The sequence below is a fragment of the Pelodiscus sinensis genome, chromosome 1 (assembly GCF_049634645.1).
Source record: "Pelodiscus sinensis isolate JC-2024 chromosome 1, ASM4963464v1, whole genome shotgun sequence".
In the NCBI taxonomy this organism is placed as follows: domain Eukaryota; kingdom Metazoa; phylum Chordata; order Testudines; family Trionychidae; genus Pelodiscus; species Pelodiscus sinensis.
This window is the reverse complement of record NC_134711.1, coordinates 147,861,596-147,876,497: the sequence shown is the minus strand read 5'-3', so window position 1 is coordinate 147,876,497 and position 14,902 is coordinate 147,861,596. Positions and strand designations below refer to the sequence as shown.

The window sequence follows — 14,902 nt, the reverse complement described above, 5'->3', positions numbered from 1 at the left end:
GGAGTTCAGTTTCAGCAGCGGCTGAATCCCGACGCCTGGGGCAAAGCAGCTGGGGTGCTGCGGGGTTGGTCCCGTAGCGCCGCCCCTCAGCACTGCGGGACCAACCCGGCAGCACCCCAGCTGCTCTGCCCCAGGCGTCAGGATTCAGCCGCTGCTGAAACTGACCAGGAGTCCCGGAGCATTGGATGCCGGTCTAATGGAGTTTTACTGTATATAGCACTTTAAAGACTAACAAGATGGTTTATTAGGTGATGAGCTTTCATGGGCCAGACCCACTTCCTCAGATCAAATTGTGGAAGAAAATAGGTATGACCATATATACCAAAGGGATACAATAAAAAAAAAAGTGAACACATATAAAAAGGACAAATCACATTTCAGAACAGAGGGGGCATGGGGTGGGGGAAGGTAAATGTCTGTGAGCTAATGATATTAGAGGTGATAGTTGGGGAAGCTATCTTTGTAATGGGTAAGATAATTAGTGTCTTTGTTAAGACCCAGGCGTAAAGTGTCAAATTTAAGCATGAATGACAGTTCAGAGGTTTCTCTTTCAAGTCTGGTGTTAAAATGTCTTTGAAGCAGTATGCAGGTAATCAAGTCTTTGAGACAATTCCATTACCTGCATACTGCTTCAAAGACATTTTAAGACCAGATTTGAAAGAGAAACCTCTGAACTGTCATTCACAGTGCAGTCCGTTTTTGAAGGGTTAGGGAGGGGAACAAAGCATAAGAATGGCAACTTTCAACTCTGTAATTGTTTGTCCAGGAAGGTTAAAGTGCTCACTATTTTTTGTATGATACCATTTCTGATATCTGATTTGTGTCCATTTATTCTTTTCCTTAGATAGTCCAGTTTGTCCAACATACAAGGCAGTGCAGCATTGCTGGCATATACCACATTAGTACAGATACAGACAGACAACATCTTGCTTTCTAAGTACAAACAGTTGGATATCAGACCAAATGGACTGAAGGTGAAAAATCAATTATAATTAACATGCTACTCAGAATACAATGAGAGATTGTGCCATACACTCTCAAAGAAACTAAGGAGTCACTTGAGCAGCATCCTGTGCAGCAAACAGAAGAAGATCAAGGAAAAAAATCTTCAAAAACAGACTGCACTGTGAAACTGCTGAGCTGGAATTCATATTCAAATTTGACACCATTGGAATGGCTCTGAATAGAGACTGGAATGGCTAGCAGATTACAATAAGTATGTTTCCCCTTTTAGTATTCTCACTTTTTTATCACTGTTGGAAATGAGGCACATCCACCCTGATTAACCTCATTAATGATGTTGTAACACTCTCATCATTGTATATATAAATATTTCCCTATCATCTGATTCTTTCACTTCATGCATCTGATGAAGTGAGCTTCAACCCCTGAAAGCTTATGTCCAAATAAATTTGTTAGTCATAAAGTTGCCACAGGACTCTGTTGTTTTTGCTGAAACAAACTTACATGGCTACCTCTCTAAGACTAAAACTAGAACAAACCCATGTGGAAAAACTGAGTTGGTAGTTATTACTCTGTTGGTCCAGCTCTGGTTTCTTTTAAGAGTGGAACAATGGTGAAGCTAAAACAAATAATAGGGAAAAATATAAATGAAATATTTACAAGATGTATGTACCAGCCCTCCAACTCTGTTAGACTCCATTTTATGGCCTATCCTGATCTCTAGAGCTCTCCTAAAAATTAATATTCTGTTGTCCTAATTTTCTCTTTAAAAATAAAAGTAATTGATCAGATTACAAAGGGCACTGTGCACAAGAGACAGAAACAAAGCAATGTCTCAGGGCTTGTCTACATGGAACGTGTACTGTGGAGGTGGAGGGGGAAGTGATTTTTAAAGTTCTCTCATGAACTTTAACATAGTGCACACTAGAGATGTTAAATTTAGTTTAATCAACTTATCAACTAGTCGATGGATTTTCCACCAACTAGTCAATTAGTCAATAAGCAGGGGAGCCACAGCAGGGTTTGCTCCCAGTCCTGGCAGCTAAACCTGCTGAAGCTCTGCCTTTTAAATTTATTAAGGGCCAGCAGGCTCTTAATACATTTAAATGGATGAAACGCAGCAGAGGGGACCAAGCGCAAGCTGGGACAGCTGATTGCCGGCTTGCACTGGGTCCCCCCTTCTGATTTTTAAACATATTAAGAGCCTGCAAGCTCTTAAAACATTTAAAAGGCTGCTGCACAGCAGGGGGTACCCAGTGTGAGCCAGAAATCAGCTGGCCTGGCTCGCACAGGGTTCCCCCTGCTGCACTTCAGATTTTAAAATGTATTAAGAGCTAGCAGGCTCTTAATACATTTAAAAAGCAGAGTCTGGGACTGGGCATAAGTCGGGCATCAGCTGATGCCCGACTCGCACCCAGTCCCTGCTACTCCCCTGCCCTCTGTGGGGACTTGCTGAAAGGAACTGGCTTTTAAGCCGGCTGCCCCCAGAACCTGCTTCTGCTCCCCACCCTTGTTGCCTATGCTAGAGGCTACAAGAGGCGGGGGAAGCAACTAGTTGAGGAACTAGTCAACTATGCAATAAACTTGCTTATCGGATAGTCAATTAGTCACTTACATCCCTAGTGAACACCAGCAGGGTCTATGATAAGTGCCCTAGGAAATTTTTGGTGTGCACCAGCAGGGTCACACATTAGTGGGCTTTAGAAATCAGATTCCCATCAGTATACATTACTGCTCTGTGTAGAAAAGCCTTTAAGCTTGGCCTCCACTACAGTTAGGTCAACATAAACTAGATTATGTCAACCAAACTTTGTAAGCATTTACACAAAACCATAGCTCCCACCAGTGTAACTTCCCTACTACACTGATTTAACATGAGAAGCATAATGCTTAAGTTGATATACTGTAATAAGGTCAGCAGTGTCAGTGCAGACACTGCATTGTTTACATCAATTGCTGTTGTCTTTCAGAAACCATCCCCCAGTGTCCCATACTGATAATTAAATCAGTGCAAGTGCTCCTGGTGGGAACATGCACCACTGACCAAAGTAGTGTACTGTGGTTTTGTAAAACTAATGCAATTACTGCAGTGATTGTACATCAACATAATTTAGGCTGACTTAATTTTTTAGTGTAGACTTACCCTGATGCAAAGAAGAGACAGAGGGTTTCTCAGCAATTTCTCTGAGTCTGTGTGTGTGTGAAAAAAAATCATACATTCTTCCCTTCTCCTCCCATACACCTAGGGGGAAATAATATACTGCAGCTCTTTACTGCTGCAGATTACTTGCTCTACTCCTCTGATTCACATGTAAGGGATCCACTCACTCTTTGTCCATTCCCCATTCATTGTCCAGTAAGGGAAAATTGAATATGTAGCTCCTGATCTCTCCATTGCACTCCAGACACAATGTGGAGAACAGTAACCTGAGTAACTCTACAGGATGAAAAGGAGTGGGGGAACGGTTCTTACTCCCCCATGATCTCCAGCATGGCTGCAGTAGGTTAGGCCACAATCTGGCCCTATGGAATTACTCCCGAAATAAGCACTGTCTGGTATAAAGTTCCAAGATTTTTGTTTAAATTCACCTCAGAAATGTGATAGGCCATGATTTTGATCTCTTCCTCTTCAGTTTTACACCACGGTAAGCCTACTGATTTAATTGAAGGTTCTCCTGATTTTACAGTATTGGTGTGAGGTCAGAGTCAGGCCTGACTGTTTTTAGATAAGAAAACCCTAGTTCTACGTCTACACAATGAGGAGGATACATGAGAGAGAGAAGGTAAATTGGAATCCCAGAGTCAGATGTCACAAACGGTTGCGAGCACAAATCTTCATAGTTATAGAAGAAGGTTTCTGAGATTTTCTTCTCTAGTTTCTCAGGCTTTTTTTCTGCCTCTAGCGGTTTCTCAATATCTTCCTCCTGCTCCTCCTCTCCCTCTGTGTTTCAGAAATAGTGACACAAAAAAAAGCCTTAGTCAGATTGACATTTCTACCTGTCTCTTAATTGTAAACATATTCATTAACTCCTTCCTTCCACTAAAGAAATTAATACACACTACAGGGTTTAAAAACACATCTGCTACATTTGTATTAGGAAATATATCCTGTGAATAGCCTCTAATGAATAGTAGCATGTACTTTTCTAAGTTTAGAAAAATCTATTTCTAAATAACTAAGGTGAGAAAGTTTTGAGAATGCATTGCCCCATACACATAGCACCTTGTATCTATGTTTATAATGTAAGTCGTCTTTACTAACTTTAAATTTGAGTCCTTAAAGCTACAGGGACAGTTTATGCAGATTTTGATGTTTAGCTCTCAATTAGATTTAGAAAACAAGCCAAGTTGGAGGCTTTTTTTTTTTTCCAGTGGATCTTAAGTGGACATTATGCTGAATAATCAGTACAAACGTGAAGCACTTTGCTCTTTCACATGAGTGTGTTGCCTTGGAGACATTTATAGGCAGCCTTTGCTAGCACCATGTGTTGTTCTACATAGTTCGTTACTGGCAGCGGGGCCAATAGCCTCATTGGGCAAATCAGGGGAGCTGTTCCGTGCCCCTAGAGAGGGCAGGGCCTCATGCAGAAGAGGTGGCAGCTCTTAGAGCCGCCAGAAGAGCGCTGTACCACCCCCTCCCAACCCTCAGTGATGCGTGGAATGTGCCATACTATACTCCAGCTGCAATTTAAAGGGTAGGCCTGTTTACTGGAGTAGTGCATTGAATGGAAACTGTCAGCTGAATTATAGCCAATTATAAATATGTTTCAGGTTCTATTCCTCAATCTGTGTTGTCTCTGTCCATTTTTGTGGGTTTAGAGTGACATTATCTTTTTCATTAACATGTTTTTCTCTCTCTGTTATCACATGACGCATCACAATAAAGGATCAATGGGGCAGAGACTGTTCAGGGGACTGCATGTTAAGTGCTGTGAAGGGAGCAAGCTGAAAAGCAGAGACAAATAATTATTTTTCTCATCTCTGTCAGTTAGAATGGTCTTAGATTAGTATTTCTCAAAGTGGGCAGTTTTTCAAAGAAGCGGCCCAACCCATGCTGCTTCCTACTGTTCCCCCTGGCTGCGAATGACAAACCGGATCCAATAGGAACCACAAGGCTCTGTGGCTGCGGCGCCAGTAAATAAACACACCAGCACGGCCAGTTAGTAGCTTTCTCAAAGTGGTTTGGCAGACCACTTTAAAATACACTGCAGATGTTACTTCTAACAATAGTAAGCAAATGGAAGACATTTCAGGGTGCAGTGGGATTTTTAAATTAATGTCTATGCCTCTTAAAGAGAGAGCAATACTCACGGGTACTGCTGTAATCTGACTCAGCACTTTCCACTGGCTTCATTATTTCTTCTGTCTGCTCCTCTGGAATCGGTGGCACCTCTCCTTCACCTGCTGGTTCCTTTGAAGAGCTACTTTTGCTTTCATCTATAAAGGAAAATTGGGATAATTTCACTTCTTTAGCATTCCAACAGGGTATATTTCTATATCTTGCTCTCACTCTCCATATTTGGATAATGTAACATTCACAGTCTTGAAGCATTAAAATTACTTCTATCCTACAATGGATTTCCTGCTCTTGGAAAGAGAATTTCATTGTTTAAAACTGATTTAGGACTTTTGAGAAGGAGAGAAGCACATAATGGAAAGAAAAAGTGCATTAACAGAAAGAATTAATTGAAGGACCAAGACACAGTATGCCGAAGTTCCAACAAAATACGCAGTAAAGAATCACAATAGACTCCGTGCACTGAATGGTAGTGCCAATATGCTGTTTATAACATGCTGAAACACTAAAATGGAAGCCGGACCCAACACGCTGAGACAGGCCTATCTGAATGAAAGAAGTAATCTATGAAATGACTGAAACAGGCTGAGTAAATTCATACTCTGAGGACTTAAGTACTCCAGAGCAACAAGAAAGGCACAACAGAGCAAAAATTAAAGGAATTTATTATAGTTCTGACTAGAGAAGCTGGTCTAACAAGCATGGACTGTCAGAAGACAGACAGGAGATAGGTGCAGCAACCACTAGGGACAGTACACAGCTTTTGCCAGAAGAACTATCAGGACCACAGTCAAGAAGGAACTGGCTAGAAAGTTGTGAGGTGATTCACGTTTACCTCTAAAATGGCTGTCTTGCATTGTTGCCCCCTAGTACTTTTGCCTAAAAGGGTCAAAAATGTAAGAGGTAGGGGAATTCCACCACATCTCATTTTGGGAGCATGGGGGCTAAGACTGAGTCCCATGTGTATATATTATGCCTGATACCTGCACTTTGTGTACTCAGACTAATGCAAAGTAGGTGTAAAGTGCTACCAGATCAGAATTATGCAATTATGTAAATTTCCAAACAAGGTATCAAGCAATAGTGAATCAAGCCTAGTATTTTTAAAAAGATTACTGTCTTTTCAAGCCTGACCAGTGAACATAAAACACACAGAACACTCTTTAGGCCTGCTTCTCACCAACACTCAAAAAGAAGCAGATGCACTGGTTTACCATAGACATCTTTGTATTGTTCTGCACACATTAATCAAAGGCTGACAGCCTACCTTGGTTCATCATGGAATCAACCCTATCACAAGGATGCCCACAATAAACACTAGTGTGAATTGGAACCATAGACCCCTGCCCCTCTCCCCAGCAATCCCTTCTCTCCCTCCTCCCTTCCCCCCTCCCCCCCAAAAAAATCAGGGATCTGCCTAGAATGCAGACTCTGTGTAATGGTGGACAATACTCACAGACACTACTGGTATCTGCCTCTGCATTTTCTACTGGCTTATCTGCCTCTGCATTTTCTACTGGCTTTTCTACACCTTCCTCTGGTCCCGTGGATGGTACCTCTCCTTCACCTTCCTCTGGTCCCGTGGATGGTACCTCTCCTTCACCTTCCTCTGGTCCCGAGGATGGTACCTCTCCTTCACCTTCCTCTGGTCCCGAGGATGGTACCTCTCCTTCACCTTCCTCTGGTCCCGAGGATGGTACCTCTCCTTCACCTTCCTCTGGTCCCGTGGATGGTACCTCTCCTTCACCTTCCTCTGGTCCCATGGATGGTACCTCTCTTTCACCTTGTGGTTCTTCAGAGACACTACTTTTGACTTTCTCTAAAAAGGAAAATAGGGATAATATTCACTTCTTCTCAATACCCTCTTTAGTATATTGGATTCCCAAAAGGTGGATTTTTCTCCATGTAATCTATATATCTGAATAATGCAACATTGAGGTTCTTCCTATCCTGCAAGGGATTTTTCATTATGTAGAATGGTATTCACAGAATAAAACACTGTGTTCCTATAAAACATTAAAATAAAAAAAGCAAAGATGTTTTCTTTCCGCAGGTTGGGTTGAATATTCAGGTTGTGGGACTTTCCATACATTTCTAGACCATAATCTCAAAAATATTCTTTTAAAGATGACTTGACCTGCAAAGGAATTGGATTCATGCCTTTTTTCTTTTTTATGATAGCTTTTTAGTTGTTTTCTTTAAAAAGGGGATAGAGATGGTTTTGTTTGTATTTTACCTTAGAAATATAAGGATTATCAAGTCTGATCTTTCCTTCTCTTGCTAAAAGATTTCTTGAAAATTCCACATGTGCATTATGATGTCTCAGACACTAAAGAAGTAGGACAATGAATCAACATTTTCAGTAGGCACTGAAGTTAAGTAGGTGTGACAATACAGAATTAAAATATGACCTTGTAGATTATTTGTTTCTGCCACAGTTATTTAATTACAACTCTTGTACAAAATGTGTCATGTAAGGTGTCTATGGAAAAGTTATTTTCTGAATATGACACTGCTATTTATATGCATGCATCGTTTTTGTATCTGAAATTATGAATATTAACTATGTACCTAGTACCTGTATTTCAAATGTTTGCTCCTGTGGTAACACACACAAGCCATTTAGTCAGCACACCATGAATGATGTATTCAAACTGATGGCTCATCAGAAAACACAGTGAACCCTGAAAGAAGCCAATTTACACCTAATAGACTTTCATGTGAATGTTCTGGATAGAGTATGGGTAATAGTCCCGGCTATGACTCAACAAAACACACACGGGCATGTGATTAAAGCATGTGACCCTAAAGTCAATCTTGCTACCTGTACTTTTCCACAAACTATGCTAAAAGCTTTGTTTGGGACAATGAGTTTCCATCAAGATAGCAGAAGCTATAAAAGACCGTGAAAACGTCCATTTTGCCTCTTTCCTGCTCTGATCTCTGGACTATGGACCTCTACTAATGAAAGCATTCTAACCAAAGAACCAAGGACCTTCCAATCATTTGGGAACAACCAGAGATTTTATCAGTTAGCAGTATATGCCATCATTGTTTCAAGACTGATCCAAAAACTCTGCAACACTGAAGCTCACCATCTCTACTAAGAAAGTGACCTCATAATAGTATTAATCTCTGTATGAACAATTATCTTTAACTCAATATCTCTCTTTTCTTTTGTAATACATTTTAATTTAGATAATAAGAATTGGTCATATGTAAGTATTTGGATAATATTTGAAATATTCATTAACATTCCTGAGAGGTAAGGGGCCTCTCTTTTCGGATTGGTAAAATTTTCTTATATGATGAGTAAGATTTCCAGTAATCCTTATCATATTTATCCTGAGAACCTGGATGGAAGCCAAAGGCTAGGTTGTTTTAAGGGTTTTTTTTACTTCTGGGTAACTAGTAACATATTATAGAAGCTGTTTTGTGACTAGTTAGGTGGATCTAAATATTAGAATGACCACCAGCTTTGGGGATTGCCTTCCCTATTCTTTGCAATTTGCTCTAATTAAATAACCTCAATGTGTTCCACCTTGGACCCTAGTCTTACAGAGGAGAAAAGACAAGAATTTATCATGTTAAAAATAAGCAGAAATGGTTGTGTATAATTTGCATTTTTACATCCTATTTACCTCACAAAGGCAGCGGCGGATATAGGGCACGGTGAGCAATGCGGCTGCCCTAGGCCCCGCGCTTCAATAGGCCCCGCGCTTCAATAGGCCCCACACATGCGCCCCACGCACGCTACTTCTGGTCGGCTACTGCCGAGGCGCATGCGCGAAACGCTACTTCTGGTCAGCTGCTGCCGAGGCACATAGGCAAAATTATACTGACCCGGGCCCCACAGCGCTGCCATCGGCCCCACAAAATTATCATCCACCCCTGCACAAAGGAGTAAATAAATAAATAAATAAATAGTATGAAGCCTTCCCTCTCCTACCTTTTGTCTCCTTTGCATGTTACATTTACTTTAGTTTCAATCTTACCTGGCTCTCTTTCTTGCATTCGTTTATTTCGCATAAGCATCTATTCCTAAACAATACACTGTAAGATGGATTTAAGACTGAAATCATATATGTGCAATTTAAAGGATAAAAACAATTTTCAATAATATTGTAGATATTAAAAATCCAGAAAATTCAGAGTTAAAATTTTCCAGAATAATGGCTTTCTAACCAGGACATAAAAAGTCTTAATAAATATATCCCTGGTTTCAGGTTGGATAAGAATATATGCTACAAGATCACTTTGGGATTTCCAGATTCAGGAGAGTGGAAATATCCAAATGCACAGAATGTTGACAAACATTTTATCATGGATACTAAAGAATGGAGACGTTATTATATAACAGGAGTGTATTCGACCTGCAAACTCTGGAAAAAAATCAACCCACCTTCTCCTGAAGTTTCAGGGATCTTCTTAGCATCCTCTTCTCCTGCAAAATCCTTTGTAGTGTCAGACTTTTCCACATCTGGCTGATCCTCCTGATCCGAATCTTTCAGGGGTTTGTTCTCATCAGAATTCTCATTCTGAGGAACTTCCTTTTCTCCTTTATAAAAAAGAGACTGAGTCTACATTTAAGTATTGTTTGGTTACATCCTTCATAACAAACAATTATTTAAACCTATACCTTTCAGATGGCCTCCTACTTACATTATAACAGCAATATTGCCAACTCTGGGAATTATATTGCAAGTTATGTAATATTTGTTATTTTTCTTAAAGTGCTAGCTCCGGAAACCCTAAATCTAAGTTTTCATTTCAGATATAAAATACATTTCTAGCCTGCATGTTTGCTGAAAAAATCTTGAAAATAAAAATATTTTTTAAAAAAGCTTATGATGGCTGAAAAACCAACAAGACAAAGAGAACTCAAAATCGACTTTGAAAAGCCAACAACTCCGATTATTTAAGTCAATTTCATAATTTTAGATTCCTGGTTCTTGATTTTGTACATTTGGGACAAGTAATACTGGAACCCCAGTTCTATTACCAGCACTACAGTTAGTCACAGACATAGCTGCAGGAAAATTGAATGAATAAAGGGTAGGGTGTCCAGAGAATTGATTTCTTTCAATCCCAGATCTGCAGTAGGGATGCTAGCAATTTTTCAGCTGTTACATGTTTACACACAGGGGGGAAGGTGGGAGATGATGCTCACAGGGTGCTGGCTTTTAAGACAACACTCCCCCTGAGCACCAGCTCCCGCCTCCCCACTATCTGCTCTCCTTGCTGTTGGCTGGCTGGTGAGAAGAGTAAGCCAAGGGATGCAAGCAAGTGGTAGGCTGACTGCTCACCTTTGTGTTTTGCATTTGTTACTGCAGTTCTGTTCTTGTTCAGATATAGCTGAATATGAATAAAGACATTACCTGGCTAGCACACTACCTTCCACATCCTAATGACTTAAAAAAACAAACAATGGATACTTAAGAACAATTTCCACCTTCTCTATCAGCATCTTGTAACTTTAATGTTGTAATTCACCATTTTTTCCCCTTCCTTTCCTCCGCTCCTCCCTTCCCCCTACTTATTTTTGGAACTGGACTTTTAATACTCTAGTCTATTCATCTGAAGAAGTGGGTTGTCCCCATGAAAGCTCATGGTACCAGCTACATGTTTTGTTAGTCTTTAAGGTGCTACAAGACGATTCACTGTTTTTTAAGTTTTTCCAGTTACAGACTAAATTCGGGTACCCCTCTGAAGCTTCTGAATATTAAAAAATCTATAGAGCTGTCCTCAAGATCAAATGGTTCCTTTATTTGAATGCAGGACAGATAAATCATACATTCAGAAATGATAATGTATAACCAAATGCAAGGATAGCATCTTTCTTTTTTGTTTGCAATTTGTCCTACTTTTATCTTTCCCCTTTTCTTTTAACAAAACAAAATGGTATTTCAATGCACAATGCTACATAAAGGCAATGCTATGATTGGAATTTAAATGTATAAAAGTCAGGAGATTAAATGATGACTAGAAAATATTTCACTGCTTGAAAAACTTGAAAGCTTGGGAAAGAGCTTATCTATTATTTAGAGCAAAAGACAGGGAGTCAGGAAAACTGGTTTCTACTCCTTGCTTTGCCACTGACTTCTAGTTTGATTTTGGATAACGTAAGTTCACCTTTCTAAAAAACAACAAATGGTCTGGTAGCACTTTATAGACTAACAAAACATGTAGATGGTATCATGAGCTTTCATGGGCACAGCCAACATCTTCAGATGACCAGAGTTATGAGTAGGGGATATGAAAACTCGAAATAAATAGGAGAGGGGGGAGAAAAAGAAAAAAGGAAGAGGTGTGTGCAACAGAGCATCATTAAGTATCTGGAGAATGGGTACTTAAACCTAAGTAGACCAAAGTAAATAGATAGATGCTAAAACAGGAAGGATACCACTCACAGAGCTGTTAGCACCTTCAGTGGTTGTGAAGTAGGTAGTGTCTTAGCCTGCCCATATCACGATTGAGTCCATTAGCATGTGAACTGAATTCGTGGATATGGCTATGTATTTTGCTTGTGGACCTGGCCTGTGACAAGACAGCCACCTGCAGGTCTGTTAAAGTATGGTTAGGTAAACAGAAATGTTCACCAACTGGCTTTTGTGTGTTTCCTTTACGTATATCTGATTTGTGTCCATTGATTCTTTCCTGCAGAGACTGTCCAGTTTGTCCAATATATATAGCGGTGGGGCACTGCTGGCATTTGATGGCATAGATCAAATTACTAGATGTGCAGTCAAATGACCCTTTGATTTTGTGGCTTATGTTGTTTGCTCCAGTGATGAATTCGTCAGTGTAGATATGTGGGCAGAGCTGGCATCTTTTTTGGTTGCAGGGCTGGGTTCCTGGAGGCTTATGATGTGGTTTTGGGGCATGGTTATCAGCAGGGCTCGCTGAACCATGGCGAGCCCCGCTCACCAGCCGCTCTGTCTGGCGATCTGCACATACGCAGATCGTTCTGCGCATGTGCAGATCGCCAGAACCCAGCTCTTCCAGGTTACAATCTACTCACCATGGGCAAGTAGATTGTATAATTTGTCAAGCCCTGGTTATCAGAAAGAATGCGTTTCAGGTCTGTAAGCAAGAACTGGTTTTTCTCCTAAGGCCTCTGAGAATGAGGGATTATTTTCCGAGATGGGTTGTAGATTGTGTATAATGCATTGGAGGGGTCTGAGTTGTGGACTGTAGGTAATGACAAGAGGAGTTCTGTTATTTTCTCTTTTGGGTCTGTCTTGAAGTAGTTCATGACTGGGTATTTTTTTGGCTCTGTCGATTTGTTTTTTCACTTCCCAATGTGGATATTTCAGTTTTAGGAATGCTCTATAAAGATCCTGTAGGTGATTGTCTCTGTCTGTGGGGTCGGAGCAAATCCGGTTGTATCGTAGGACTTGGCTGTATACAATCGACTGAAAAATGTGTCTGGGATGGAAGCTGGAAGCATGAAGGTAAGTGTAGCGGTCGGTGGGTTTTCGATATAGGGTGGTGGAAATTTGTCCATTATTTAACTGTATTGTAGTGTCCCTCCAGATACTTATTGATGCTCTGTCTCACACACCCCTTCCTTTTTTCTTTTTTCTTTTTTTCTTTTTCTCCCTGCTCTCCTTTCCCTCTGCTATTTATTTTGAGTTTTCATATCTCCTACTCATAACTCCAGTCATCTGAAGAAGTGGGCTGTGCCCACGAAAGCTCATGATACCACCTACATGTTTTGCTAGTCTATAAAGTGCTACCAGACCATTTGTTGTTGTTTTTTTGTAACAGACTAACTTGGCTATCCCCTGAAGCTCCGTTCACCTTTCTGTGCATCAGCTTCCACATTTTACAATAATAATACTAACTTCTATTCAACACTATAAGTGATTCAACAAAGGAGTTATAATGCTATATTTGGTAAAATATAATTATAGTGTAATAACTAGAGGTGGGGATGACCTAGAGGTGGGGTTGAGCAACAAAACTCTAAATCATGTCAAACTAGTGGATTTCATTTCTATATTTACACTCAAAAACCTGCCAACTTTTGTAAGAAACTTTTGGGACCCACAAGCCTTTCCAAAAAACTGAAACTCATGCTATCTCTGGATGAGTGACTGAGGCTGAAGATTGTACTTTGGTAACAAAAGTTTGTAACATCTGATCTGATCATTGGATTCTTGAAAACCCTATATCCAGGGTTATCAGACTGGGCATTGTTTCTATCTACTGTATTTTGTTAACAGTAATTTATTTTGGTTTCTTTTTACAAACATTATTCCTTATTAAAGAACTTGCCAGTTATGTTTTTGTTTTTTCTATCAACAGTCAGGTTTCTGTGTTTGGAGTGGGGGAGGAGATGGGTTTTTAGAACACATACATGAGGAGTTCTGTTGCACACTGAAGACTAACCAATGTTAATCTTTAAGGTGCCACAAGATTCCTCATCTACTGAAACAGACTAACAAAGCTATCCCCCTGAAACAATACACAATGATGTATGTTGATTATTTAAACCTAACTGAATCAAAATCTGAAAATGATCAGAAAAACATTGTTAGAAATTTGATTTGATAAAACCATGAAATAAAATACAAAGCAAGTCTACCACTATATTTGATAAAAAAAAATTACTTGATTTCTGTCCATAACTATAAAAAATGTTAGTTATCAAAAAATCAAAAAAAGCCTACATGAAACAAGTAATCTGACAGGCTTCTGCAAGGCTAACCATTTGGAAATTAGTCGATAGGAAAGTACACAAGTATTGTGCCATACTATTGATTCACTGGAAATTGACAATGATTGATCCCAATGATGAAATGGCCATTTGATGTGATATTTCAAGACACCCTAAATGTTGAGAAGTCTCTGGATTGGGATTATGAAGAAAAGCAAGACATAGCAGTAGATTTGAATGGAGCTTGGACCTGGGCTCCAGGCATGCTGAACCTTGGGTTTCTGAGCATCTGTACCAGCCTGAAGGTCATCTGGGGGCGTGGGGCACGGGGGACACAGGCGCGAGAAGAGAGGCAGGGTCTGGGCTGGCCCCGCAGGCTGCACGCGGGACACCCCGCTGACCGCACAGAGGGGATGGCTGCGCTGTGAGCTCCTTGCACGCGGGGCAGCGCAGCCCCCCCCCCCCCCCCCCCGGCTGCCAGGTGCGAACCCAGCCCCGGGGCTGCCCGCGCCGCGCTAGCAGGGGCCGGTGGCTGCGGGGCGGGGATGGTCCTGTGCAAAGCTGAGGGCTCTGCTGGGGGAGGGGGGAGCCCCTAGAGGGCGGGTCTGGGGTTGGGGGGCGGCTGGGTAGGGGGGGGGGGGGTGTCACCCTCGCGCTCGGTACCTGACGCGTCCGGCGACCCTTCAGCCTCCATCGCTGGTTTACTCGGTTGCTAGGCAGCCGCTGCCAGAGGCCCGGCGCCTCCTGGGAGTTGTAGTTCCAAGGGCCGCGCCGCGGGCTGGCGCGCATGCTCGGAACGCGGCCCCGGCAAGGTGGCTTAAGCCGGGCAGGTGAGCGCACGCGCACAGGAGCCCCGAAGAACGGTTCTCGAGTGAGTGGGACCTGGAGGTTTCTTTCCTGGTGTAGGAAGGTTGCCAACTCTCCCGGACCGGACGTCATAGGTGGCAACCCGAGCGCTCCCGTAGGCGGCCAGACTTGGG

General features: G+C 41.4%; 1 protein-coding gene across 3 annotated transcripts in view; it reads right to left on the bottom strand.

Moving 5' to 3' along the window:
* The window catches only part of CFAP44 (cilia and flagella associated protein 44), a 68,521-nt gene extending 53,833 nt beyond the window's left edge, over positions 1-14,688 (bottom strand). For 2 of the 3 annotated variants that reach the window (XM_075906631.1, XM_075906636.1), the window contains exons 1-5: positions 14,586-14,687; positions 9,663-9,818; positions 6,717-7,079; positions 5,275-5,400; positions 3,733-3,904 (exon numbers count right to left, since the gene is read on the bottom strand). In XM_075906631.1, coding sequence (XP_075762746.1) covers positions 3,733-3,904; positions 5,275-5,400; positions 6,717-7,079; positions 9,663-9,818; positions 14,586-14,616 — 848 coding nt within the window. In that variant the 5' untranslated portion in view covers positions 14,617-14,687. Of the gene's footprint in view, positions 1-3,732; positions 3,905-5,274; positions 5,401-6,716; positions 7,080-9,662; positions 9,819-14,585 lie in introns of all 3 variants that reach the window. The other variant, XM_075906644.1, reaches the window with a different exon arrangement.
* Positions 14,689-14,902: the final 214 nt, after the last annotated feature.